Here is a 27,376-nt window from a genome sequence, read left to right on the forward strand (position 1 = left end):
ATTTGTTGACACGGATTGCAATATATCAAATGCAGATATTCGATCTGTGTGTGTATGTGTCGATGTATGGATTAACACATGGCTTCTTTCTTCTTCTGCTAACTGAAAGTAAGCCATGCAGAGAGCAGTTCATCCCTGAATCCCTCTCTCCAAGTACACAAAAGGAAAAGTGTGTAGAAAGTGCGGCCATGATTTTGGAGCCTTTTTTGTGAAACTCTAATGTGGGTTCAGTGACACATGTGACTGTAACGACCCTCTCTGCGTATAAGCTGATACTCCCCACTATCTAGCTTATAACTGAAGAAGCCTTTTGGGTGAGGGGTGAAATGTCTTAAAGATCAAAAAAGAAGTCCAGTTGCCCTTATTCAAGCTCTTATGATCACCATGACCTAGATGCCTGAGAATCTTCATCAATATGTAATGTTTGATGCTGTGAAACAACACAGCAATCATATGTTCTGCCATGAGATTGGGTTGTAGGTTACTCTTACAAAATAATCAAACAAGTCTGCACAACAGAGCCAGTTGAAAACGCACATCATAAATGAGTTTGCTTTATAGAAACATATAAAATGACTAAAGCGGAAGAGCAGCATGTTAAATATTACATATTTTCACTCCCAGATAAAGAAGATCAAATATGTAGAAAAGGCTACAGTGTTGATGTTTGCTACCATGTCTGTGCTAAAATCCAAGCTAATTGTATAATGTAAACTGTACATGTGTAAAGGTAGCTGTGTTAGTGGGCACACTATCAGTAAGATGGGAATATTTATTCTCACCCAGTTGGCTTTGAAAAAGAAAAAAAATTACTCATAAATGTATTAATTAATCTTAAATAGTTATATATACACACTGCATCTGCTTAAACTCTGCCCCCTTGTGGTGATAGTTTTTTTATGCCCTGTAACAAAATAAACCTTTAAACCAATGAATCTCGTACAAACTGCAATTTTGTTATTAGCTGCATTTTTCTGGCAAGATGGTACTTTACTGACCTGACTAATGCTAAATGACTATCATTGAATGTGTTTACTCTGTGGCAAAATTACTGCTCTTAGACAAGATCTCATCTCAAAGGTATGTTAATGCCAGTAGCAAACTAATCCACCTCTTTCCACATAAACTAAATTAACAGCAGATGAAGTAAGATCAAGCAAATAATTTCTATAATAGTTTAAATTAGTCCTATGAAGAGGTGAGTGTTTTAGTCACTGCCTTTGGCCAAAGTTATATCTCATCATTACATTTCATTGTGCTCTTAAAAGTTGTCTGTAATCAGCGAACTATGACTTAAACAAAAAAAAAAAATCTCTTTGTAGACATTTGGTCTGTTAAGTAAGACAAATATCAGGGTCTCTGTGTAGCAGTAACAGAGACAGACACATACACAGAGGCAGAGTGTGTTTAGGCCCCAGGTTGTTGACTCACCCCTGCTTGACTCCTTTGCTCTTGTTCACATTGATGGTGGTGATGGAATGCTTGGCGCCGGACTGCACCTCCCAGTCCACCTTCCACTGGGCGTTCTTCGAATTGGTCTGCAGTAGGTTCACCCCCTTTTTAGCTTTGACCCTGCAGGAAATGGCAAGGGAAAAAAGAATGGAACAAGTCAATTTTAAGAGGGGATGATTTATATAGAAGGTCAGAGGTAGACGCCCTCAGTGTGCAGCAGACCTCCTCTTTGTATTTCGTCATGGCAAAAGCAATTCCACAGATGAATCAATAACAGAGATGAATGAAGATGACAGTACAGTGATACATGAGGGCAGTGGACTGAAACTGCTCCAGGTCACGGTGTTCAGTAACGCTTCCTGCAAAATCAAATCTATAAAGCTTAATACTGAACCAACTGGACATATATGTATCATTATTTACTGGTTACATTTGAAAGCTTCATTCATATGCTGTGACAACTTTCACACACGATTAAGTTTGCATCACGTTTCAGTCTAATGCCAAATTAAAGAGTTTTCAAGTTCCAGAAGTTAAAGCATTATGTCTGATTCTGAGGCGAATTCTGCCTTCCCTAACCCCTTAGCTCCTCAGGGAGTATATCCTGTACAGGTGGGTCAAGGTTACAAACAGCACATGAGTCCTGCAGCTGAGCCAGACACATTTTTTAATTCAAGCATGCAGCAGAAATGAGAACGTTTGACCCTGGAATCATGGTCTGTGCTGCCTCTTAACGTTTAACAAATTCCCGTTAAACAGTCCAGGCTCTTAAATGCACTGAGTGGAATATAGTGAACACTAAGAATGTTTTATTTCCACAAATGTGGCTTTTAAACCTGTTAAACCTTTTAAACCCATTTTTAGATATAAATTTTGTTCCAGAATACATGTGAGGGTGTAGAACACTGTATACTGCACTAAAAAAAAAAACAATTAGTGGTTTCATACTTTCATCTCCCAAACAATTGTACATAATCCCCAACAGACCAGAGAGAAATATTCACCATAAATATAATGTTGATACATCTCCTTGTATCCAAACCTAGAACTGTGCTTACGACTCTAAACACAGTTCCACGCATGAATGCACCGACCGATTTACGCACACACAAACATGCGGTAAATTCATTAGTTTGCAGCCTCTGCAGAGATTTGTCATGCTCACACACTAAACCACAGCACAGACATACATCACAGACCTATGCCTGTGCATAAATCTGTGGTATCGTCACACAGATTACAACACTTTCATGTTGCACCCAAACAAATACAAATGTCTCTCAGACATCTGCTCCTAAACAGTGTGTGTATGCTCACATGTACGCAGCAAACCCTGAAAGAGGAGGGGGAAAACTTTGTCCCGGAAAAAAATGTTCACATAAAAGTCAGAACGACTAGGGTTGGATATCATGTTATACTGAGGCTTTCTGATATAGAATGTTTGGCTTTGATTTAAATATCTAATCTACATATATTTATCTATGAAATGGTTAGTCTGTCCATCTGTTTACAGTTTTTTCATGTTTTTCTTAGCAAATTTAATACATTTTGTTCATGAAACATATATAATGATGCTCTCTAGCCCACAAAACTGTACTGAGATATCCAGTTGCAGTGTGCTGACAACCGTGGATTTAGGTTTTAACAAGTAATATAAGGTCAAAGTGTTGCTAGATGATCAGTATTGAATAAACGAAAATTGATATAGGATTAACACAACCTATGAGAAGACCTCTCTACAGTCTTCTTTCCATTTAGATGGCAGCTTTTCTCCCTTAAACCAAAAGGGAGTTCCAATCAGTGTCTGATAATTTGAGACTTTTTCATTCAGGTGGATTACAGACCAGCTCTGGCTGGCAGACGTCCTCCCTGACTTTACTGAGATGTGCTATTAAGGTGTCCACTGACAGAATACCAAACAGCAGAGAGGGAAAATAAGAGCAGTCTCTTCCCGGTGATTGTGATTTTGGTTATTTGACCACAGAGCCACAAACAAATGCTTTCAGTGATGCATCATGAAGAAAAAAGACTCACAGACATACAGAGACAATAGAGATTATTGATTTCATGGTTTCATTTTCATGAAATATGAAACGGAAATAAATAATTAAATTATTGTTTTTTGTCTGTCTGGCTGCTTTCTGCCTTTCTCTCTGTTTATTACTAGCCTTTAGTGTCAGCTCAGAAACAGTGCTCACAGACACTGTGGAAATATCTAGAATTCTGGATTAAAGACAAAGTGATACAGATATGGACAGTTTCAGACAGTATTGGCACAGTGGTCACTCTGGCTGTGAAAATGCAAGTGTCTCTTGCTGCTCTCCAGCAGGGGCTCTTAATGGAACCTAACGGCTTTGCCTTGATTACAGACTTCTCTTCAGATTACGGCATTTTGTCTCTGACAAGCAACAGCTTTTTCTGGACAAACTCTCTTAGAACATTATCTAAATCATATTTTCTTTTTTCACTCACGTGGAACATGAATGCAGCATCTTTATGATTGTTTAATTTATTTCTCTGACAGATGAAAATGCTGATGTCCTGCTGAGGTATTTTCATTAACCAGCTTGGAGTACGTCAACCACACATCCATGATTCGTGGAAGTATTTGTCTTTCAGCTAAAGTTGCTCCCCGCCTTAACCAGAACAGACTCACAGCTCATGGAATAAGTAGCAGTTTCTCTGTTTATAGCAAACCCATGAATAAAAGAAAAATATAACTAATTTAAAGGCTTTTATCATTTTGAACATATTTAATAATATCTCTTTCCATTCACCAATATAACATACTTCATAGATGGAAAATGGCTCATTCCCTTCCTGTCACAGCCTTTCAAAATTAAGCACACGAACTGCACATAAATGACTGTTTCAAATATTTATTCATTTGACCATCTTCTGACCTACTTTCTCTGTGGTTGACCTTTGTTACGGAGACACAAAACTACTTGGTTAAAATGTGACTTCAACCATTTTCAACAGGTTGTTGAAAATATTTTTCGTCAAACTCTCTTTCGCTTTTTCATATGCATACATAGGTTGCGGGGGCCTGGAGCCTAACCCAGCAGATCTAGGAAGAGAGTTCGGGCAGATAGTGGACAGGTCGCTAATCTATCACAAGGCTCACACAGAGACACAGAAAACCACATACAATCAGATTTATTGACTATATAGGGAGTGCAGCTATATGAAGCAAATGAAATCCTTCTTTCACCTTCATAATACATTAGGAACATCCTGTCTCAGAGTGATGCAGAAATAGTAGTCCATGCATTTGTTACTTCAAAATTGGATTTCTGATTCTTTATTATTGGCTTGTCCAAAAAATTCTCTGAAAAGCCTCCAGCTGATCCAAAATGCTGCAGCTGGAGTTCTGATGAGATCTAACAGAAGAGATCATTTTTCTCCAGTTTCGTTGGCTCTCTGTCAAATTCAGAATAGAATTTAAAATTCTTCTCTTTACATATAAAGCGCTTAATGACCAAGCTCCATCATATCTTAAAGATCTAAGAGTGCAATATTTTTCTAACAGAGCATTTTGCACTCAGACTGCAGGTTTACTTGTGGTTCCCAGACTTTCTAAAAGTAGAATGGGAGGCAGAGCCTTCAGTTATCAGGCCTCTCTCTGTGGAACCAGCTGCCAGTATGTGTTCTGGAAGCAGACACCCTCTCTAACTTTAAGACTAGGCTTAAAACTTTACTTTTTGATAAAACTTAGGGATGGCTTAGGTGACCCTGAAACATCCCATAGTTAAGCTGATATATTGCTGGGGGACCTCCCATGATGCACCTCTCCTGACTCTGTTCTCTTTTTTCTCTTTGTACACACAACATTATTGTTGTCATTAACTTGTTTCTCTTTCTCAGCAGGTACCCTTGGCCTGGTGTTATGGTGTTTTTGTCCCCTCTTTCCTGTCCCCTCGAACCCCAGATGGTTGGCGCGGATGGCCACCCTTCCTGAGTCTGGTTCTGCCAGAGGTTTATTCCTGTTAAAGGGAGTCATTTCTCTCCACAAATGCACGCTTAGGATGGGGGATTGGATTGAAGAGAAGTTTTGGTGCAATCTGTTAGTTTCTTTAGCGAGGCTACTTTCTTAAGAATTTATTGAATAGGACTTGATTGGATTATGGTTGTATTACGTATCCTTGAAGTGCCTTGAGCTGACATTTATTATAATTTGGTGCTATGTAAATAAAATAGAAAAATTCTAGTGCTGTCATTCATAAGCATGCTGTGTTGACATATGTCTACAGAAACATGGCTGCAAACCAAGCCAATTTATCAAAAGAAGAATGTGCCCCACCACCCCAGAAAACTGCTCAGGAATACCTTGAGGAACATGACAACGAGCTAACAGCCTTGCCTTTGTGTCTAAACTCCGCCAATCCCAATCCAATCAAGAATTTGCTAGAAACCTGAACCATGGAGCCCCCACCATGCAACTCACAGTACCCACAGGTTCCACTGCCTTTGTCTTCATGCCAGAACCCACAGGACATCCAGAGAAGCAGCTTAACCACAGAAGGGGTCTAAACAATGTAAGGTAAGTGGTTTTAATGCTGTCACTGATGTCCAGTCTATAACATGGCTGTGGCTGCAGTACCACTGAGGACACTCATGCTCTTAATCAGTGGGATTTTACATAAAACATTTAACCATGTTACACAGACATGCTTATATGAACCCTTTCCAATTTTCTTATTCCCAAGAATAGATGTTCTAGTTCAGATTTGATATGTCTCTGAGGTGTAAAACTTTAAGTTAATAGTATGTGATACCAACTGAAATATTGACTCAACTTATAGTTATCTTTTAGAAAACTTTTCTGTTTTCTATTTTAAACAGCATCAAGAAGGAATCCTTACATCAAAGATGATGATTCTACATTCACTTTTAAAACATTCTTCCTTGTTATTGCAGCTCTTATTTGGTTCTTCTTCCACATTAGAGAAAATACAGTAATTATCTGATACAGCGTGTCAAGGGAAGATGAAAGAGAAATATGTAACGTTTAGGAGCCATCCTGATCAAGTGGCATTGTCTTTGATGTGGGTTGAAAAGGGGAAATGTAATACCCTCAGACAATCGCTAAATGAGGTGACCCAGTTGCTACATGATTACTGTAGCTTGTAAAAATACAGATCATAAAAGATGATAATTGCACATTATAGTAGGGCATAACCATTTCCACTGTATTCCCTAAGTTAGGATGCAACCCTGATGAGTAATACTTGTATTTGTATTCATTAACTCTGCTCATCAGCAGCTTATAAAAGCCACTAAATATTCATCATCATCTTTTGAGAGATCCTGCAGAGAACCAATGCTTTTAATCAGATGGTCCTTTTCACAGAATATGCTTCATTTTTCCACTGCAAATGAGAGGGGATGGAGCAGTCCCCATGGGATCACCACATGAATTGGGCTCCCCACGGAACTGTGTTAATGCTGATTAATGAAAGAGCATTGCTAATGTCAAAGCAGCAAAAATATATGCCCAGAATCTCAGAATCTCTGCAGGCCCTGCAGCTGCTGCTATGCAGGGAGAGTGGTGAGGCAGTGTGAGCCACTTCAGCGAAGACAGAGCTATTACTTACTCATTCCACACAGATGCCTTCTGCCATGGCAACACCTATTACACTCTGGGTTGGCTGACGGAATGCTAAACAGGAGAGCTTTCGGTCAACACATTCCAAGCCAGATTTCCGAGCTGCCTGTTAGATCCCCTTGGAGTTAGCAAGCTTTGTATTGTATTACAGGGTAAAACGAGGACTGACTTGAAACCTGAAATGACGACAACAAACTGATCAGCCATCAATGCCACAGTCTACAGAGCATTAAAGTTTGGAAGAAAAACTCAACACATTCTGGAAACGTGTTGAACATTTCTGTCACACACTCTGAAACAGTGCTATGTATATAAAGATGAATAAACTCAGCCAAACTTTAAAATCCCTTTCTTCGTCTTGTCTTGCCTTTGCAACTGGCACTCTCCATCATTTGTTGGACGTTTCTCCATGTCCCTTGACACTTACTGCCAGAAATCATCTCGACTGATTTGTCACACTGTGCAATTCAATCTAACTGGCTGCTGTTAATAAATAAAATATGCAAACTGGTGTTGAATTAAATCATAGCTCTGAAGTCTTTAATTTTTCCTTAATGGCCCTCTTAAAGGGCATTTGTCGAAGCTATTGGAAGAGAACACCCCAACTGGCAGAGCAGTCACAAAACTAGACATTTTCCTAAAAATCATTTTTAGACTGTAATCACTTTGAATCTCTGCAGTGAGGTACATTTTTAATATTCTGAATGCGTTTTCTCTGAATTTCTATTTTAAAAGTGTCATTTGGCACAAATCACACAAAATAAGTCTATGAAGAAGCGGGGATTTGCCAATTCAAGGAGCAAACATGATGAAAGTGCTGCACTTGCAAGGTTGTAGGACAGCACCATATCCTTACATGTGATGATACATGTCATCAAGAGTTTATGTTTGCTAGTTTTTGTGCACACACTGGGAGTGTCAGGAGTGTGTGCCTTATTATGTGTGAAGAGGCATATGTCCTAATTATGGCACAGCAGGCACATGCAGAATCTTAAAAGTTGCCAAGAATTGAGAACAGGAATTTACCCATCTGTACCCAACAATATGTTGGATGTCACATGCTTCCCTACTGGAGAAGAAAGTAGTGACCTACATGCATTTTTGGATCAGAATATACGATGATGTGTGTTAATAGATCAGCCTAAACATGGAAAATGACAAAACAGTACATCCAGGTCATGCTTCTTTGTGTTTCTTCTGTAAAATTTAGTATAAAAAAAGTTTATTCTGTGAACCTATTGGCTATAATCTAGACTCTCATGCCTTGCTTCCTAATCTTGGCCTTGGGGATCCACTCCCCTGTTTGTTTGAGATTTTAGATGTTTTAACATCTAAAACATGAAAGCAAGGCAGTCACCAGGACCAGGACTGGGATTAACTGAAAATGACAGTTCCCTCTGGAGGTAACACCCAATAATTCTGGGTTTCCAATGGAGCTATCAGATTATCCATATACCTTTTCTTGAAAGCTGATAAATGTAAAAGCATTGTCAGGCAATAGGACATGGTGTTTAGACTATATTTTGGCGAATATTTTTATGGTATGTCACCAAGTAGGAATCACGTGGTTTCTGGCTCAAAATGTGAAATTGTTCTTCTCTTCTGTGGCATGTCTTTTTACGGCTCGTTGAAGACAGAACTACAGCATATCAGATTGTGTTCAGAATAACATTTCCAGCTTCCACTGATGAAAAATTACCAACTAGGCTTGCTATGGAGGCAGACAAGGTGAATTAACTAGCAACAAGTAACACTGGCCACTTACTCATCTAACATCACATAAGATTTTCTGTGAAATTAGTACTTTTACTTTAGTTTTATCTTTACTTAAGTTTTTTCAACGTCATGTAAAGCTATCAAAAATCCTGACATCTTTTATCACAGCCTGCTAACCTTCTAATGTTTTTCTGACTGGGATGCCTAGCATATGTGTGTATGTCTGTGTAAGGTTAACACACAAGCAGGCACGCTAACTTGTGCTCTTTCTCGCTCCTAATGTATATGTCCGCATCAACACTAATTGCCAAATGGAAATGTTTTTCTTTTTTATCCAGACTTCTCAAAATAACTAATTAGAGATGTCATTTTTTTTATTGAGGTTATCATACCGTCAGTCACTCACACCAGCCCATGCCCAGACCAAAGCCGGTTTGAAGCCGTTTTTTTTTTTCTCTGGATTTGTATATAACTGTATTGGCTTGTATTAATGGGATTTATTTTCTTGACAGGCATTAAACTAAGATTCTGTTATCCCATGAAATCTGAAAGAAGCAATATCTAGAAATGTAACATTTTGAGAAAATTAAGCTTTGACTGGTAGGTGTCGATTCATCATATAGGGTACAATAGTTACTATTTTGCAGACTGGTTTAAGGTCAGAGTAAGCTGATCATTCCTAAAAACAACCTTCAAACTAATTAAAAAATAATCCCTTTAAAATATGTTACACAGTAACCTACCCAAAGTGTGTGGTGTTATATCTCTCTGACCCTCCACCTGTATTTCCCCTGTTTCTTTATACTTACCACTTACTTTGTAAGTCTTTTGAATTAGGAAATAAGTCCTTATATTGAACTTCATCCTCATCTTTTCTCTTCTGGATCTGCTGATGCTACATGAGTTTAGCCAGAAGGCCCATGGTCATAAACCAACCTGGATTTGTACGGCGCAAGAGGAGGTGCCTCTATGCCGCTGATGACTGATAACAGAAAAGAATAAAAGATTTGCTGGCTTTATGAGCTCTTATTTCCTAATCATATTTTTGGAGTAAAGGAAGACCCAGGGAACAAAGGCATCACTTTGTTCATGTGAAACGTTACGGTGTTCTGTTTTTTAAATAACTGCTCTATTTTTCTTTCATGTTTTCAGCGAGAGAGAGTGCATGTTCTACAAGTACTTCATATTGATAGAAACCTGTTACGACTGACATTTGCACCTGGGTGCAATTCTCAAACTTTATTCTTCTTTAATAATAAAGTCTAGCCCACTGAGTACAACTATATTAAATTATGTGAAACTGGACACAGTCAGTTTCTTCTTCAAGTAAAATTTTCTCCATTGGCTACCCCAGAGCCTTACATCTCACTTATTCTCCCTAAACGCATCAATAACTACTTACAAATTTCCCTGGCACCGTAATGCTTGCTTCCTGAAGACACCAACTCTCCCATGACAAATATGACTTCTCCCCTTGGAACATGAGCAGCAATCTTATCAAGCATCTCAAACACTTTGATATCTATGATGTTTATCTTCACGGGTAAACAGCTTTGAGGTCTTCTCGGCAGCATCACAAAGACGTACAGCTGGAAAGCCAGACGGCAGAGTCAACCTGCCAGGAACAGGATTTTTTTTTTTTTAAATAGGAGGCTTAGTTAGTTGGGATACGAGAAGCTGGGGAAATATCACAGAGCAGATAACAAATTTGAACCTGCAGCTGCTGGTGTGCACACGCTGAGTTGATTTATCTCCTGTATGTGAAAATGACTAATGTGGTGTGCGTGTGATAAATACCAAATAGTCAACAACAGAGTATTCCTCGTTATTAACTCCACATTACTTTGTTAAAGAACAAACAGACCTTATGTTCAAAACACAACTAATGCTTTTCAAGTAAATCAGCAATGCTTTGTTATTATGTAGGTCTCTAATTAATATGAGACAAGCAAACAAGATACTAATGCCGTAGATCCAACAAATATGCTTAGGTAAGATTTCTGCAATCTTAATACTGATATTATAAAACTGCTCTGTCATTTTCTCTGATGAGTCACAGTAGGAAGATTTCTCAAACTCTTCATTCTTTCAGCATTTGAAAATGCTTGTTACCTTGCACCCTGCAGGGGGACTTTTAAAGATTAATAGAAATAGAACAACTGCACTCAGGGATCTAGAGTCATGGAACAAGGGTGAATGTGATTTAGATGGAGAACATCATCAGCATAATCCAAGACACCAGTCTAGCTAATGTACTGTACCAAGAGAGACAAAAACACAACATCCAGCACTACAACTTGAAGCTACAGACTGAAGGTATAAAATCCACCAGAGATCAAATACACAAGCAGTCTTACCTGTATAAGAAAAAACAGATAAAATAATTGATAGAAAAATATCAAAATCATATATATACAGACTCAATACATACATAAAATGTATACCTAAATGAAGGATAATATGATAAAGATTAAATCTGAATAGATGGCAAAAACAACTAAATAATAGTTAATCCAAACCTTTAGGGCACTCATGCTCTTACATATGCATTTACAATGTCTCCCTCTCAAATGTTCAACAAGTAAAAAGCTATGGATAAAAAATATTTTTGCTTCAGCAGCAGATTTGTGTATGTGGGCCTCCAAATTACAGTGGTCTTGTTCATTGTAATGTTTTGGGTTTTTTTATTTATCACAATGGGGCTCTGTCCTATAGGGGAAACTTGTCAAAGCTTTGGTCACAAAAATAGAGAATTCTTGCAGAATTAAGACATCAATGGTCTTTTCTTAATTACAGAACTTAAAAACACTGATTTTTCCAAGGCAAAACCTTTGCTGCAGTCATCTTAAAATCACTGTTATTAGTCAATAAAACCATCAAACACAGTACATAGGCAAGTCATAGTAAAGATGTCAAAGATCCCTTGTTAAGGTTTTTGTATTTCCCATTCTTTCTGTTTATGTAGCTTTTAGTGCATGTTAAAGGTCTGCCAAATTACAAAGTTCATAAGAAGTTATTCTCTTCCACAGCCAACACTGCTCCTGAACTGCCTAAAATGACTCCTTTGTAATACAGGCTTTTTTTCCCTTTATTTTATCATATCACCATCATGGAACACATTTGCATAACGCCCAGAGGCTAGTTTGGCTCACCTCAAAGACCAATCAGAGCAGATTGGGCCTTTTGGGAGGCAGGCATCAAAGAGACAGAAACTAACACGAACCCTTTCAGAAAGGAGGTGACAAGAGGCACTGCAACACTGTGAAGCCTGAGAAAAAGAAAAAAATTTCAAACTATAAAGCTTATAAACCTTTTCTAGTGGGCCACCAAAAGAGAATTATGAACTTGTAAATGAGCTTAACATGAGCTCTATAAAAATCTTTGTTGGCCCCTTAAGTGTCTACCACCTGATAGTACAGCTTGTGTCAGGGTGTGAGTGAAAGCTTTCACTGGGCCTAGGGGACAATAGAAAATTAAGTATACTGTGATACCACATGCCTGAACATGGGCATTACCTTTGTGTTTCATCACCACACTTTCAGGCTGCCTCATCTTGTGGCAAACATACACTAGGGAAGGACTTATTTTTCCACTGGATGAACCACCAGCTGGTCTCCAACATTCTCTCACTGTGACTTTGAACTACAAAGATGCTCCCTCTGCATTCACCATGCTTCGGCAAGCTTGGGCTCTCTTACTCTGAGGACTATGCCATGATGAATGGTTACAGTTTCTCCTTCACAATAAACATTTGCTTACACCCCATATATATATATGTGTATATACACACACACGCACACACACATATAGACACAGAAAGGCTCCAGTTGAGATTCGAACCTGGACCGTCTTGCTGTGAGGCGACGGCGCTAACCACCATGTAGCCCACCAGTTGAAGTTTGAATATCTTAAATCAATTACTTTTTTCAGAACTCAGGAACTGCCAAAACAGTCTCTGCTAAATAATGGTATTATGGTAAAGTTCCAGGGGGATTGTGAACAGAAGGCAGATATGCTAGATATTTGGAGAGTTTGAGGGCTTTAGAGCAGTTTGAGATTCTATTTACGCTTTTAGCACATTTAGTTAAGTATTATTTTGTTATGCTATAGAGCAGAAATGTCAAACTCCGGTCCTCGAGGGCTGCTGTCCTGCAGGTTTTAGATGTTTCCCTGCTTCAACGCACCTGATTCAGATTAAATGGATTTCTTCAAAAGATCATTACATTCTGCACAAACCAGCTAATGAGGCATCATTCGGAATCAGGTGTGTTGGAGCAGGGAAATATCTAAAACCTGCAGGACAACGGTCCTTGAGGACTGGAGTTTGACATCCGTGCTATGGAGAGAGTCTGTTAAATAATAGATACAGCACTGTTTTTGTAAGTTAACTGTATCAATATTTTGTTTATTAGGAGGTACTAGTAATAATAGGTACTATTATAACTGAAGTATTCACAGCGTGCCACTTTTTCCACAATATCATGTGTTAGAGTCTTATTTCCCAAATAGATTAAATTAGTCTTTCCCCTCAAAATTCTAGACAAAATACCCCATAATGACAAAGTAAAACAAGTTTGTTTCAAACTTTTGCAAATTTATTAAAAACAAAAATAAAACATATACATAAGTATCCACAGCATTTGCCATGACCCTCCAAAGTCAGCTCAGGTGCATCTTGTTTTCAATGATCATCCTTCAGAAGTTTTCAGTTGATTGGTCATGATTTGGTAAAGCACACACTTTTCTATAAAAGGTCCCGTAGTTGACAGTGCATGTCAGAGCACAAACCAAGACATAAAGTTCAAGGAATTTTCTGCAGTCCGCGGAGACAGGATTGTATCGAGGAACCGATCTGGGGAAGGCTACAGAAAAATTTCTGCAGCATTGAATACTCAAATGAGCACAGTGGCCTCCGTTATCCATAAATGGAAGAAGTTTGGAACCACCTGGACTTTTTCTAGAGCTGGCTGCCCATCTACTCAGGGCGGTCACTCTGACAGAGCTCCAGCATTGCTGTGTTGAGCGAAGAGAATATTCCAGAAGGACAGCCATTTCTGCAACACTCCACCAATCCGGCCTGTATGAGTGGCCAGATGGAAGCCACTACTCAGTAAGATGCACATGACAGCTCACCTGGAGTTTGCCAAAAGGCACCTGAAAGACTCAGACCAAGAGAAATAAAATTCTATGGTCTGATGAAACTCTTTAGCCTGAATGCCAAGTGTTATGTCTGGAGGAAACCAGGCACTGGTCATCACCTGGCTAATACCATCCCTACATTGAAGCATGGTGGTGGCAGCATCATGCAGTGGGGATGTTTTCAGCGGCAGGAACTGGGAGACTAGTCGTGGTCGAGGGAAAGATGAGAACAGCAATGTACAGAGACATCCTTGATGACCTGCTTCAGAGCGCTCTGGACCTTGGACTGGGGCTAAGGTTCATCTTCCAACAGGACGACAACAACCCTAAGCACACAGCCAAGATAACAAAGCAGTGGCTTCAGGACAACTCTGAATTTTCTTGAGTGACCCTGACTGCTCAAAAAATACGTGTGCCAAGCTTGTAGCATCATACTCAAAAAGACTTGAGGCTGTAATTGCTGCCAAAGGTTCTTCAACAAAGTATTGAACAAATGCTGTGAATACCTAAACGTTTTTTTATTTTTAATAAATTTGCAAGAGTTTCTAATAAGATTATTTCGCGTTGTCATTATGGGGTATTGTGTATACAATTTTGAGGTAAAATATTAATTTAATCTATTTGGTATTCCCAAATAGATTAATAGATTAATTAAAGGCTGTAACATAGGATTTTGTTGAAAAAGTTCAGTGCTGTGAATTGGAGTTTCACCTGGAAGTCACTCTTGTCAGAAAAGGATGGCAAGGAGGCCACAATAAATTTCAACTGCATGAGTCCCAACTTAAGTGAACATAGTTTTAATCAGAGTTGTTTTTCAGCAGCACTAAACCAGTGATATAAGAGGTAAAGAGAACAAAAAAGCTTGGAACTTGGATTGTTTGCTATTTAAAATGTCCTCTACTGCTAAAATACCAATACCAATACCAAATTCCATATTGAAGGGTCCCTGTGCAAACCACTGCACCACTGTCCTGCCCAGCTAAGATTTAATTGAAATTGTAACTGAAAAGAGTAATAATGTGCTGCCAAAGGGTTCTGTTGAAGGATTTGGCCATCACTCAGTGTACTGATGACAGAATACATATTGAGAATATGTCAGCCTCACAGAAAAGAAGTCGGGGTAAAATGATGGATTGTCACAGTCTACTTTCAGTTTAAGTACAGATTTCTGGCCTCATTGGAAATCTTTGTGGTCATGTCACCATCCAGTGCTCTCTGCTACACCAAATGTAACTCTCTGCTCATGTTTGTGTATTTTATTGTGACTTGGCTGCAATTCCCTTGCAAAATTATCAAATGACAAGACCGAGACCTCCTGCTCAATCTTTTAGCCCCACACAGCTTGGGCTGGGGCATTTGGCATTTAATGAGAGGCTTGTTTTGTTGCCCATTTGGACATAGAACGGTAAACACACATTTGATCATGGATGACAACAGTGCACATAACGCTTGTAGTGCCACCGTTGGTGAACAAAGCACTAATGCATAGAGTCGAGCTTCACAGCTGTCCCTTAAGTGATGCACAGATGATGGCACAAAAGTAAATAAACAACTAAAATGTCAGTACTTGAATGTCTCAGAGGCATTAGCTGCACTCCCTCTTGCATCACAGCAGAAATGGGACCTCTGCTCAACAGCTAAATTTGGCTGGCATACTCATCTGTGGGCTTAAGTTCCTTTAGTTCCTCTGAGGGGGCACTTTACAGACAACTATGCCACTTGTGGTACTGCACACACAACCAGTTCCATTCCATGAAGGTATGCATAATTCAAAATAAGTGCAGATTTTTATCTGTCCTTGGTCTGTTGTGGTGCTTTTATGTGTCCAATGACATGTGATTTAATTATATACTCCGCTGTGCACAAGGTTTCAGCCTCAGCAGGTTATGCCGTGTCTAAAGAAGCAACTCTAAAAGCAGAAAAAGGTTTGCTGCTTATTTGTAAAACTTCACTGACCTATTCAATCAACCACATATTTAAAAGAAATACATCCACTGCATCACCGCCTCTAGTTTTTATTTAGTCACTGAGCACATTAGTTTTACATAGAGCTGGCTCACTGGTACAGAATATGAATTTAATATTCTGTATTGCAGTGGTGAAGAAAAGAAAGAGGTGGTCACCATCTGAATGTCATCTCGTCAACCAATTAGAGAGCCAACTAAATACACTATTTTGCTTGAAATCTATTAAATAAAAAAATAAAAACTGAAAAGAAATGTAAAAATGTAAATGTAAAAAAATCAATGTAAAAATAAAGATCACAGTAATTGCTGAAGGACTGTGACATTTCAAGAAGTTTGACAGTTGATGCAGTAAAGAGATACTGCTGTGATTAGCTCTTTGCACATATGACAGATAAAACTCAAGAACTAGACGCCTACCACTTTTTTTTCCACTGTGAAGCTCAACAATTATTCCTCTAGTGTGCATGCCTGATGAAAATTCCTTGCACCTCTTGACTCCCCGAGATCCCCTAACAGCTACGCTAACTCCTACATGAGCGCACAGCCCCAGTGAAAAAACTAATGCACTGTGCTCCTAATTATGTCCCTGCAACAAGAGAGGTGTCACAGTCAATACGATCCTTGCACAACATTGTCAGTCATGAGGACCAGAGCAGCAATCTGCACAGATGTTCATTTGGCCGAGCAAAGCCCAATGCTGCAAAAAGAGCTAATGCTCATTTTCAGAGGCTGATGAAAGAATGCGCCTTTAACAGTAAACAACGACGCCAAGCCGTGCAATAGGGTTCGTCCAACAGGGACGTTATCAGCAGACTCAGTAATTCAGTCATTTCTGTCTGCAAAAACGAAAAAATCTGCAATGTGCAGCTCACCAAGGCCCAGTTGTCAGGTTATGGCCTAATCTGACAATTCACTGGAGGGGGAAGAAAAGGAGAGAAAAGCAGAAAATAATTCTGTTGTTTTGGAGATTGGTTTCTATAGCTGCACAGGCCGACTCAGAATTGCTGTTCTAATAAGCCTCAATTTAGATACGTTTTTATTTATGCAAAGATATCAGCAGCAGACCCCGAGGACAGGAAATGTTATGTTTTGAAAAAAAATCAGTCATGAGGAAGATCTCTTGTTACCTTGCCTAGTGAGGTCCATTGCTATGGAAAACATAAAGACAGTATAATTACTGTGCACAGAAGATGGTTTTAAGAGGCTCATTTTTTCCTCTAAAGTTAATGTATCTCAGAAGTTTAAATCTCAGTCATGTTCCTGCTTGCTTTGACTGGATTCCGGCCTCTTGCTGCAAAACTTAATTACAGGCCTTAAACAGGGGATGTTTGTCTCTGTAGCAGATGAAAAAGGGTGTTGTGGGTGTTGTGTTTCCGCTCAAAACGGCTGATGTTTTCCTCTGTAAATTCCACGCTGCTCTGCAATCTGTGCATTTGGACCATAAGCAGAGTGGGTAATCATTTGCAGCATCTGTCATCACTAATTTTCAGCTTCAGATAAAAAAAAACCTACATTTAATAAGACAAATGCAAATGAGGTAAAGTGAGGAAGAAAAGGGAGAACATTTGTTTCAACCAATGTGACTGTCCAGTATTTTCAAATTCATTCATACTGCCAAATGCAAAAGGTGGCCTGGCACTACAAATACTGTCTTTCTCCAGTGGTAATAGCACACAATCTAGTCTAATCTGAGGCCTCTTCACTGCAGGACGACAACAAAAACAAACAAAAGCTTCATAATAGCTGATATTAGCCAACATGTCGCTTCAAGCTCTTTTAGTACTCAGGGAGACTGGAAGTAAAAGACATTAGACATTAGACATGAAGCATGTTTAATTCAACCCTGAGGTAAGACTACAGCGAAGCCAACCACAGGAGAAAAGCTTTGGAACTGCACATTTGATTAAGCTGATTGACCTGGTTGTATTGATGTATTTACCCTTTTTTAAAATGCACTGAAAAGTAGAAGACCATACTTCTTGTTAAATAGCAAAGGCAAAAAAAAAAAACAACAACAAAAAAAACCAAATGGATGAATAAGTAAAGAACAGCACATAGCTATTCTTGCCTGTAACTAACTCATATTTTTTCTATGGATGACTGCTTCCCTGAGGCCAAGGTATTCTGTCTTCAAACTGCCTTTTTCAATTTAAAAACACACCGTTTTTTTGGGTTTTTTGTAAAGTGTCAAAATGTTACTTTTTTTTGTGAAAGAAAACGTATAGAGAATGTGACGGTTCATAACACTGTGATGCACGCTGGGATGGGAGCAACATCTTGCTTATGAAGAGTAGAAATCTCCCGCACGCACTGCCAGAAAAATGGTTTTAGAAACTGATCCTACAGATTGAGCAGAAAAACAAGTTAGAATTGAGGGTATGTGCCTACAAAAGATACTCTATTTTGAGAATGTGGTACTCAGTAACCATTAAAGTACATTGTTACCATATGAAAGAGCTACAGTACAGAGCCTGAGAGCTAACACTATCTTACACAGCAAACCCAGTTCATACTACCATGCACCAAACTGCTTCACAGGACTGTCAGCTTTAATATCAAATAGGCCACTACATTATTTTTAGGCTTCTACACCAGTCAAAACTCACATAATTATTTTCCATCACATAACAGGACATAAACCAAAAGGACTTTTGACTTCCTCAGTACAGCGAATGGAACATGATTTCAACTTAAAGTTGTATAGAGATAAAAATGACATGGCTAACTAAACCTACTCTGAGCTGGGAATATAGAAACATAAATCCACATCAAGTCTGATTGGCCACTCTAAAATGGATTGTTCTAATGTGCCAGTTTACACCTGGTATAAAAAGGCTTTTCCAGTGACCACTTGTGACCCTGTAGTTTGTACAGAGTCGTGTTGGGTGAGAAGATGAGAAGACATATTTGTTTTTATTGGTAAATCCCAAGTACATTTTCACATGTACCAGCTGTAAGCATTTATTCCAGCCTGAGTAGTGAATAGTCCTCTGCGTGAAGAACCTACTCTCAATTTCAATGTGTAAATTGAGTGGAGCATCCTTTAACCACAGCTCTTGCAATTTTGGGCCGTAGGTAAAATTAAAGCAGATCTTTCAGATTTACTGGCAGTTGTGCTTCAGATATGAACCCATGATTACATTCTCTGAGAGCTAATAAAGTGATCGCCAGATGCAAACTCACTGCAGATGACATCAGTGGAGAGCATTCCTCATCCATATTGCATGAACTTCTCCACATTCCCTGGAACTATATCGTCTGTTGAATAGATCAAAGCAAAGGCAACAACATACTGCTACAGCAGTCAAGGCAAAATATGTTACTGCACAACAAATACATTTGATCCACCCTCTCAGTGCTCCAATGACACAGCCATGGCAGAGGTGAACACGTGTTGAACAGAAATTGTGACACATAACTGTAGAGGTGGTAGTATCTCTTATTCTGCTCCCTTTGTGTGCCCCATACGCACACAAAATACACATGCAGCAACATGGAGGTAACAGCGTTGGGTTGGAAACATTTGTTTTAGAGGACAATTATGCTAAGTAGCTTTCCCATCAGCCAAAGCCATGAGCAGAAGACCTTTCGGTGAGCCAGAACCTTTCTGAAGAGGCAATCGGGGATATAACTACTGTCCAATTTATTTGATAAGGGAAGTGGAGCTCAGACTTGCCAGCAAAAGCAGAAGGGATGAAAACTGGGGCCTTGCTGCTGGATATCAAGCAAAATCTACTCAATGGAGTACGAGATAGCAATGGTGCCGCTACTTTGCAGCAGTGATTACAACATAGTAAACATGGGTAACTGGCCTTCCTTTGAAAGTACAGACAATAAGAGATTACATCCAAAGATCTTTTCAAGCAAGGTGGTGATGTCAGTGCTCCTGATCTTCTCAACTTTTCCCCCTGAGGAACTTCTATTTCAACTTGGACAGCTTCGAGTAAAACTAGCTCTCTCTGGGGATCCTCGCCTACTCAGAAGCCAGAGTAAAAGAAATACCATCCTTCTCTGGGGATACACGTGCACTCATGCAGTAACATAAATGATGCCTCGTCTATAAATAAATAAAAAGATTACAAAGAAATGGCTTGCACCGTCCCATCTCATAAAGCTTTGATAATAATAGTCTTTAAATGCATTGAGGTTTTTAATAAGAACAATCCACATACCTAAATCTATGCAATGTGCATCTTTATTGGAGATCAACTTAAACATTGTTGCTACCAAATAAAGAATTCAAATGTCTAAAATTTCCAACTTTCCGATTATCAGGACTTGTAATATTAAAGAACACAAACATAGTGTCACATAATTGGCCACGGCATAAAGGTGTTATACTGTTGGTTAATCTGTAAAGTTCCAATATATGACATTTTAATCCTTAATGTAGCATAAAATACCTACTTGATATGTGAATATATAAGTATATGAGCCTCTCTCCCACTGTGTGGCTCATATTTCCTGCTTAGAAGACATATACATGTATGTGAACATGCATGTGCTTCTCTGTTGGAGTGAGCAAAGTTCTTCCTTTTCCTCAACTAAATAATGGATCTTTCCTGATTGAAACTGAGTCCTAATTTGTCAGTTTTATCTCAGACAGAAACATTTATAAGCTGTTTGAAAGGCTGTACCTTAGGGTTCACTTTTGAGTTTGTTTGTGATTGTTTTGGTCTGAATTGCTGATACTTACAGTAGTTTCCTAAAGTCATACTGTCTCATACAAGTAATTTTCTCACTTGCAGGATCATTTTTAGGCATTAGGTAGGTATTGTATTTGCTTACAGCGTCTAACTCTATTGCAGCAGCTGTGCCTCAGCAAAGATGTCAAAAAATATCTGTATGACGACGAGACACCAGAGACTTTAATAAAACAGCAGTATTTGATGAACTAAGAATGAGTCTAGGAGAGAATTAATTCAAATAAGATTTAATTTTGTTCAATTAATCATTGGACTTCACTGATAAAGGTTACATGGTATGGAATAATAATTTATTAAATAATAAAAGCTAACCATAAACTAATGAACTACAACATACTCAAGGATGGCCAAGAGGATAAGTACAGGGAACTGGTCGGTCACTTTGTGGCATGGTGTGGGAACAATCACCTCATCTTAAACACAAACAAAACAAAGGAGATGACTGTGGATTTTTAGGAGCACCAGGAGTAAGCCAAATGCCGTCTCCATCCAATGTGAAGAGCTAGAGTTTAATGCTTCTTCAGCTCAGATGCAAAGAAGAAGGAGACAGGATATCCTTCCTGCCATCAGCAATAAGTATTAATAATGAAAGCTTATAATGATTGCATTATAAAAAGAAAACAGAACCTGCAACAATACAACTTCCCTTATTTTTTCATTTCATTAAAAGTACTGATAGCTTGGGTGAATATAATTTCATTACCATGCAGTGTTCTGAGGAAAAACCTAAGTTGTGACAATCATGTGGACCTTACCATAAAATATAATGCCCACCTCAAAATTATCAAAGAGTCAAAGCACATCACCCCATGCAGTTTTATCACCTCTGGAATAACTGGAGTAACACAGTCAGATTACATCTGCACCAGAACAAGGCCAGACCCCCTCTCACAGAGCCAAATGAGTACATTGCTAGTTTCCCAGTGCCAGATCCCACGGGACACAAACTTTCCTTGCCCAGGTCTTTTGGCAGCCCAAGAGCGGCTTGCGCATTTTCAGGAAAGTTTACTTGATGTTATGGCTGATCAGTTTATGTTTGCAGTCACCTTTAAATCACCATATTTCCTGGGCTGTTTTGAAAATGATCATATATTCATATTACACAATCATCAAGTAAAAAATACACACTGTAAGAGTGAAACCCCTGACAGATGTTTAAGTTCCATTGAAATGACAAGTAGCATAAAAAAATTACCTGTAGTTTGGGCCAACTCAGCCCATTTAAAATGTAAAATGCCTCTTATACTGACGAGATTAGAAGAATAATTAGACATGACAAGAAGTGTCTCTGTATTGTCATCCAGGAAAATATCACCAAGATGTCCTCAAATAGTCTGAATGGTAAAGATTGTGAGTTATCCGTTTTTGAGAGAGAATTATCTGTATCCAGTTAAATACTAAAGACATAATTAAACAGAGAGAAAAATATTAGAGATAATGTTATTGCTGGGTTAGGGACCCTAAAGGTTAATTTATACTCTACTGAACTAAACTTCTCAATCTGCAGACATCATAAGAAAAAGAAAATAAATTTAAAAAAACAGACAATGAAGAACTGCTGCAGATTTTTAGTAGACCAAGTAAAACCATTTTTGATTTACACAACAATATGCAGCCTCCATTTATGACCTCCACCTTAAATCGATTTTCAAAACATCTTCAGGAAACTGAGGCAAGTACAACTCTTCCAACATAATGCTGGCAGCAACCCCACAAATTATGTCAATTATCCTGCAACAAATGACAGTAATATACCTGAGAAGAGCTCTAAGCTATCTGACATACTCCTACCTTACAAATCTAGCTCAAATCTGCCTTTCATTTTCCCTAGGAATTCCTACCTATACAGCAGAAGTATATCAAATAGGTAGACAGACAGGCATCCTTCAAGAATATGTGCTGAAAAGTATTCAATAATATGTCCAATGGGTCTTGAAGAACTGAAGTAAGGCGTGCCCAACTAGAGGAGTTAAACCCTTCAGACACATTTCGTCGTGGAGTTAAAACTCAAAATAGGTGAGATTACACAATAAAAAAATCATGTCCCTATATAGCTGTTCTTATTTGTCAAATGTGTCTGCTGGGATAAGTCCTGGTAGATTAATAGTCTGTGGAAATAGGTTTCTGCATATACACTGAAGTCAATCTGTTGACCTCTAAAATTAATCCATTGGCTGCATTATCTATATAAAGGTCAAATATCATTATACAAATTAAAACTACTTGACCTCTATCCCTTTAAGTTCACCAAAGGGTTAACAAGCTCTTACAGTATATAATGGGATCTTCTTCACTGGAACATATGCACAAACAGAATGACATTCCTGTTCTTCCATTCATTTAAACTAAAACCTACGGGAGTGACATTATTCTGTCTCTGTTGCTAAAATCTGTGTTTTAGAGAATAAGCATTAAATACAACACTGCTGCCAGTCTAACTAAGTTTCTTGACTTCAAACTGTAACATATAGTGTCCTTTACCTTTGCAATTCACAATCACAATCACAATTCTATTCCTTGTTAACTTCAGAATTAACTTTCAAGAACATTAAAGCCATTTACCAGCCAAAGACCCACAGATCTACCCTTTATCTTGTGCCTTTAAAGCCCACTCATCCATTAGCTCAGTTTACTCCTGCTCTAATGTCTCTTGAAAATGAGCTAATATTTAAAGTGTGTTGTGCTGAAATACACCCAAATTGCTAATCAGCTGAATGAAAATGACCTTTCTTTAATTACAGTGTTCTCTGAGCCCAAAATGATGTAATGATACAGACTTCCATATATGAAGTAATAACTCTGAAGGAGTACAATCTTCCTTTCGTGCATTTCCACAGTTAAATAAATACTAAATTCATATCAAAGCACCATGTAAATATGTCATACTAAAATAAGTTATTTTGGATGAAAAAGCCTGGCTGTAAAAGACCACCTCTGCCGCTGCTGCCGTGGCAATTAGTTTCATGGATTGTTGGAAGGTTAGTAGAAATCTATAACTTCTAACTTCCAAAGTCAATTAGGGACAAAGCAGCTCTCACATGCAGTGTACAGGCTGCTTTGGATGACTCCCTGTGGGCATCTCATTAAAATGCAAATGGTGTGATTGCGTACCACTATCGCTAAAAAAGGCACTGTACTTTTCCTCTCCTTTGCATTATGGTATCAGGAATCATCCGTAATGACAGAATTAACCAAATCATAGTGGGCTAAATGCTACAAAGACATAGGAAAGACCTTTAGCTTCTCATCCAGCAGAAATCAAGGTGGATAATATTATTTTTAGCTATAAAATTTAGCTATTTTACTCTTGCACACAAGCTTAGTGCAAACAGACCAACACCACCACAGGTCAAGTTAACCACATCCAGCCAAGTTAAGCATATCCAGGCAAGTTAACCACAGGCTATGGTTAGCTTGAATCTTAACTTGAATAACTGAATCTTGGTGTCTTGCTCAAGACAAACACAACTCATTCTAAAACATTCTGACTTTACTAATTTAGGTATCAGATTACCTTAGCCTCTATCTAGGAATTTATTAAGAAAAGATAGATTGTATGACCTTTGAGTGCATTTAATAATCCATTAAAAAGTGCTGCACGTTACACTGATAGAACACAATCAAACAAATGCCCTGTAGTGTTTTTATGAAAGTCTCCATAAAAGATGAGCATTCCTGAAAATTAAATTACACATTTTTCACACTGATCAAAACACTCACATACACTTCTCTCCCATTTTGTCTTTCTATGAAGCTCTCGCTTTTCTTTATGGAGGAGCATTTTTGTGGTTACGCTATTGGCAAATTGTTCCCTCTTCTTCTGGCACTGAGAAAAAAACTGAATTGGCAGTGGAGGAACATCACTATTTTCTTTAGTGCAGTGAATCAATCTTTCTTTGTTGTTCTTTCCCTTAAAGCAGTTATCCTACCAAATATAACCTTGTGGCAATAAAAATATGGAAGAGGCTAACAGTTCACTACAGGATAAACGTGGTTTTGTGATGATTATACAAATGTTAGCCTTAATGCTCCTATTGATTCACTGACGTTGTAACCTGAAACGTAGGTTCAGTGTTCTTGTTTGTTTGTTTAATTCATTTTTGCAAATGAGCATTAGTTTCATTCTATACGAGTTTCCAATCTACATGTTCCATCCCACAAACTCATATAGCAAACTGTATACTCAGTTAAATTATTCTGTAGCTGCTGTTGACAGTTGAAGACAGGACTGCTTCTTCATGGCAGTTACAGGTGATGAAAATTGGATAGTTTTTGTGTGTGTGTGTGTGTTTATACAACTCCTCCATCATGCTTTATGTGCACTCTCGCTTCTGTGCCCTTTCACTAGAGAGCAGAGACAGTGATGCCACATTAATTTCAAGAAGATATAAATGTCAGGTTGAGAACTTTTCAAAATCAATGAAATATCAGATTCTCTCCTTTGCATACTGAACAGACTGAGATGTAGAAGATCACCTTGGAAGAACAAGAACACTTTCTTCGTATGTGGTCAAGTCTTCGATCAAATCTTTTTTTTAAAAGATAAAATTCTGACGTTTGGAGGAAATTACTCAAAGTCAACATACTATCAAAAAGAGAAATAAAAACAAAATCTCTTTGCGTGCTGCTGACCATAAACTTGGGTGTTACACGGGACTAAAAACTCCCATGGTTGTTGTCTCAAAACGACGTCAATCAGTAAGCTGTTAATCTACTACACAGAACGGGCAGTAGTACCTATGTTATAAAGCCAAACACAGCAGTATGTGCTTTGTTTTTTTTGTGTAATGTCATGCAGAGCTGGTCTCATCCTCTTAGTGAGAATGATCTATTGGTCCCCTTTCTTCACTCTGCATGGCCACATCGTTGTTTTGGAGAAATTAAGATGACAGGCGAGGAGACACTGTGTGTGATAATTTCAGTCAACTGTTTGCTCTTGGTCATCACTACCACCTTCATTAACTGCACTCATTTGCTGCGCTGAATAGCTAAGAAATGATAGCTAATGTCAACAGAGTGCAACAATGCCTACGGTGCATTACACACCGAAAATACAAGACAGATGTTCAACGATGCTCCAGATATGCCTAACAGCTCACTGCTGGCTTAGTCTATGAGAGTCCTTAGGGTAAAAGTTTAGAGCAGGCTGTCATTTCTCCAAAGTACATGTCATAAAATTAAATACAAAAAGTAAAAGTGAAAGATAAAAAAAGAATGATCATATTATCAGGCAACATGACTTGCCATGGAAACCTGGCTGCAAGTACATAAATAATCAGAAGTGTTCAGCCCTGCAACCACACCCTCCAATAAACCCTCAGAACTTAACTTAGACACATGTCCCTGCACTCAAAATATTTACTGAAAGAAAGGTTTTTGATTGGAAAAGTCTAAAAATCAAAATAATATTTCACAATAACATTAAAGAGCCTTGAGTTGCGTATTCTCTTTTTCAGTCAGTTTTGGCTATCAGTTGCACTTTAAAACCTACGGGGCTGCTGAGTGGAACAAAACATGTCATGTCAAAAAAAAAAGATACATGGCAGTTTTTCATTCTATCTTTTCCACTTATGCCACCCTCACTGTCCAATGTTTTGTCTGTTAGTAAGTTTTGATTTGCTGCGGGAGCTCTTGTCAAATGTGAAGAACACACAAAAAGAGAGAGTAAATAATCTCACAACCCACTGAGCATGTAATCACTGCAGCCATATTTCTATGACCTTTTTATGCCTGGCTTTAATACTCGATGACCTGTCCTCGTGTCAACCCCACCTTAATGTACTTCCCCAGGCCCCATTTAAATCAAACCGCTCCACTCCCCTCCAGACTCTTCCTCCTTTCCCCTTTGTCCTCATCTTGCTCGCTCCCTCTCCCTTTTCTGCCTCTTATCCGCAGCTCTAATTGCCTTCCTCTGCCAAATGAGCCAGCCAGTTGTGCCTCCAGTTAAAAGCTGACGAGGATTCCGTCCTTTCCGGCCTTCCAACTCGTTGGGCTTGGGAAGCTAAAAGGAGAGGGGGGTGAATGATGACGTTGCTCAGCTCAGAGGCACTGACAACCACTGTCTGTGTCAGACAGAATATATATTCCAATACCCAACGAGAGTCACATTCCTGACATCCACATCTGTGCTGTGTTGAACTTCGTGTCAATGTCATTTTCATGGATCAACTGACGTGCACACTGGGTTACTGATACCAAGAGGAGAAGGGAACTCTTTCAATTTCTGCTTTTTACTCAACTCAAAGGTTTAAATAAACTTGACAGTCTCAAACAGTACTGGAGACTGCTTGTGAACAAACAGTGAGGAAGGAACAGAAAGGTTGACCGTGTTAGTCCAACATACAGAATTTGATAAACAACTCAGTGCCTGTATCTCTCTGCAGGGTCAGAAGCTGTGAAAGATGACATTTCACAAATGCAGTTATGTTTGGCAGGAAGTCATGATAGAATTCATAGATTTCAAAACAGCCTGTTTAGTCATGCCTGCTTTAATATCTGGGTAAAGCTGCTTTGTCTTTGTCTCGCCTTCTTGATGGCCGAACAAAAAGATAAACAAATAAGGTGAATTCACAAGGTGCAACTTGTCCCCACTTACATCTCCAGATGTTGGTTGATTATATTTGTGTTATGTTTGCATCATGTTCTCTGAATGCTTCTCTGTACAAAACAACAGGTAAAGAAAAGCATTGTCATCTAACCGTTTCTGTGCCTTAATTGTGACAGTACATTTTAGAAAAATGAGCAAACGCGCCTCTGACATGTTCTTTTGTGAGACTAGGCTGGTCTGT

At 38.6% G+C, this 27,376-nt stretch overlaps 1 protein-coding gene across 2 annotated transcripts in view; it reads right to left on the reverse strand.

Moving 5' to 3' along the window:
- The window catches only part of tmem132e (transmembrane protein 132E), a 394,285-nt gene that overhangs the window by 71,956 nt on the left and 294,953 nt on the right, over positions 1-27,376 (reverse strand). For both annotated transcript variants that reach the window (XM_072374892.1, XM_072374891.1), the window contains exon 3: positions 1,432-1,572. In XM_072374892.1, the coding sequence (XP_072230993.1) occupies positions 1,432-1,572 (141 nt within the window). The remainder of the gene's footprint in view (positions 1-1,431; positions 1,573-27,376) is intronic.

The sequence above is a fragment of the Leuresthes tenuis genome, unplaced genomic scaffold, assembly GCF_036924035.1.
Source record: "Leuresthes tenuis unplaced genomic scaffold, fLeuTen1.0.hap1 SCAF_21, whole genome shotgun sequence".
Taxonomy (NCBI): Eukaryota; Metazoa; Chordata; class Actinopteri; order Atheriniformes; family Atherinopsidae; genus Leuresthes; species Leuresthes tenuis.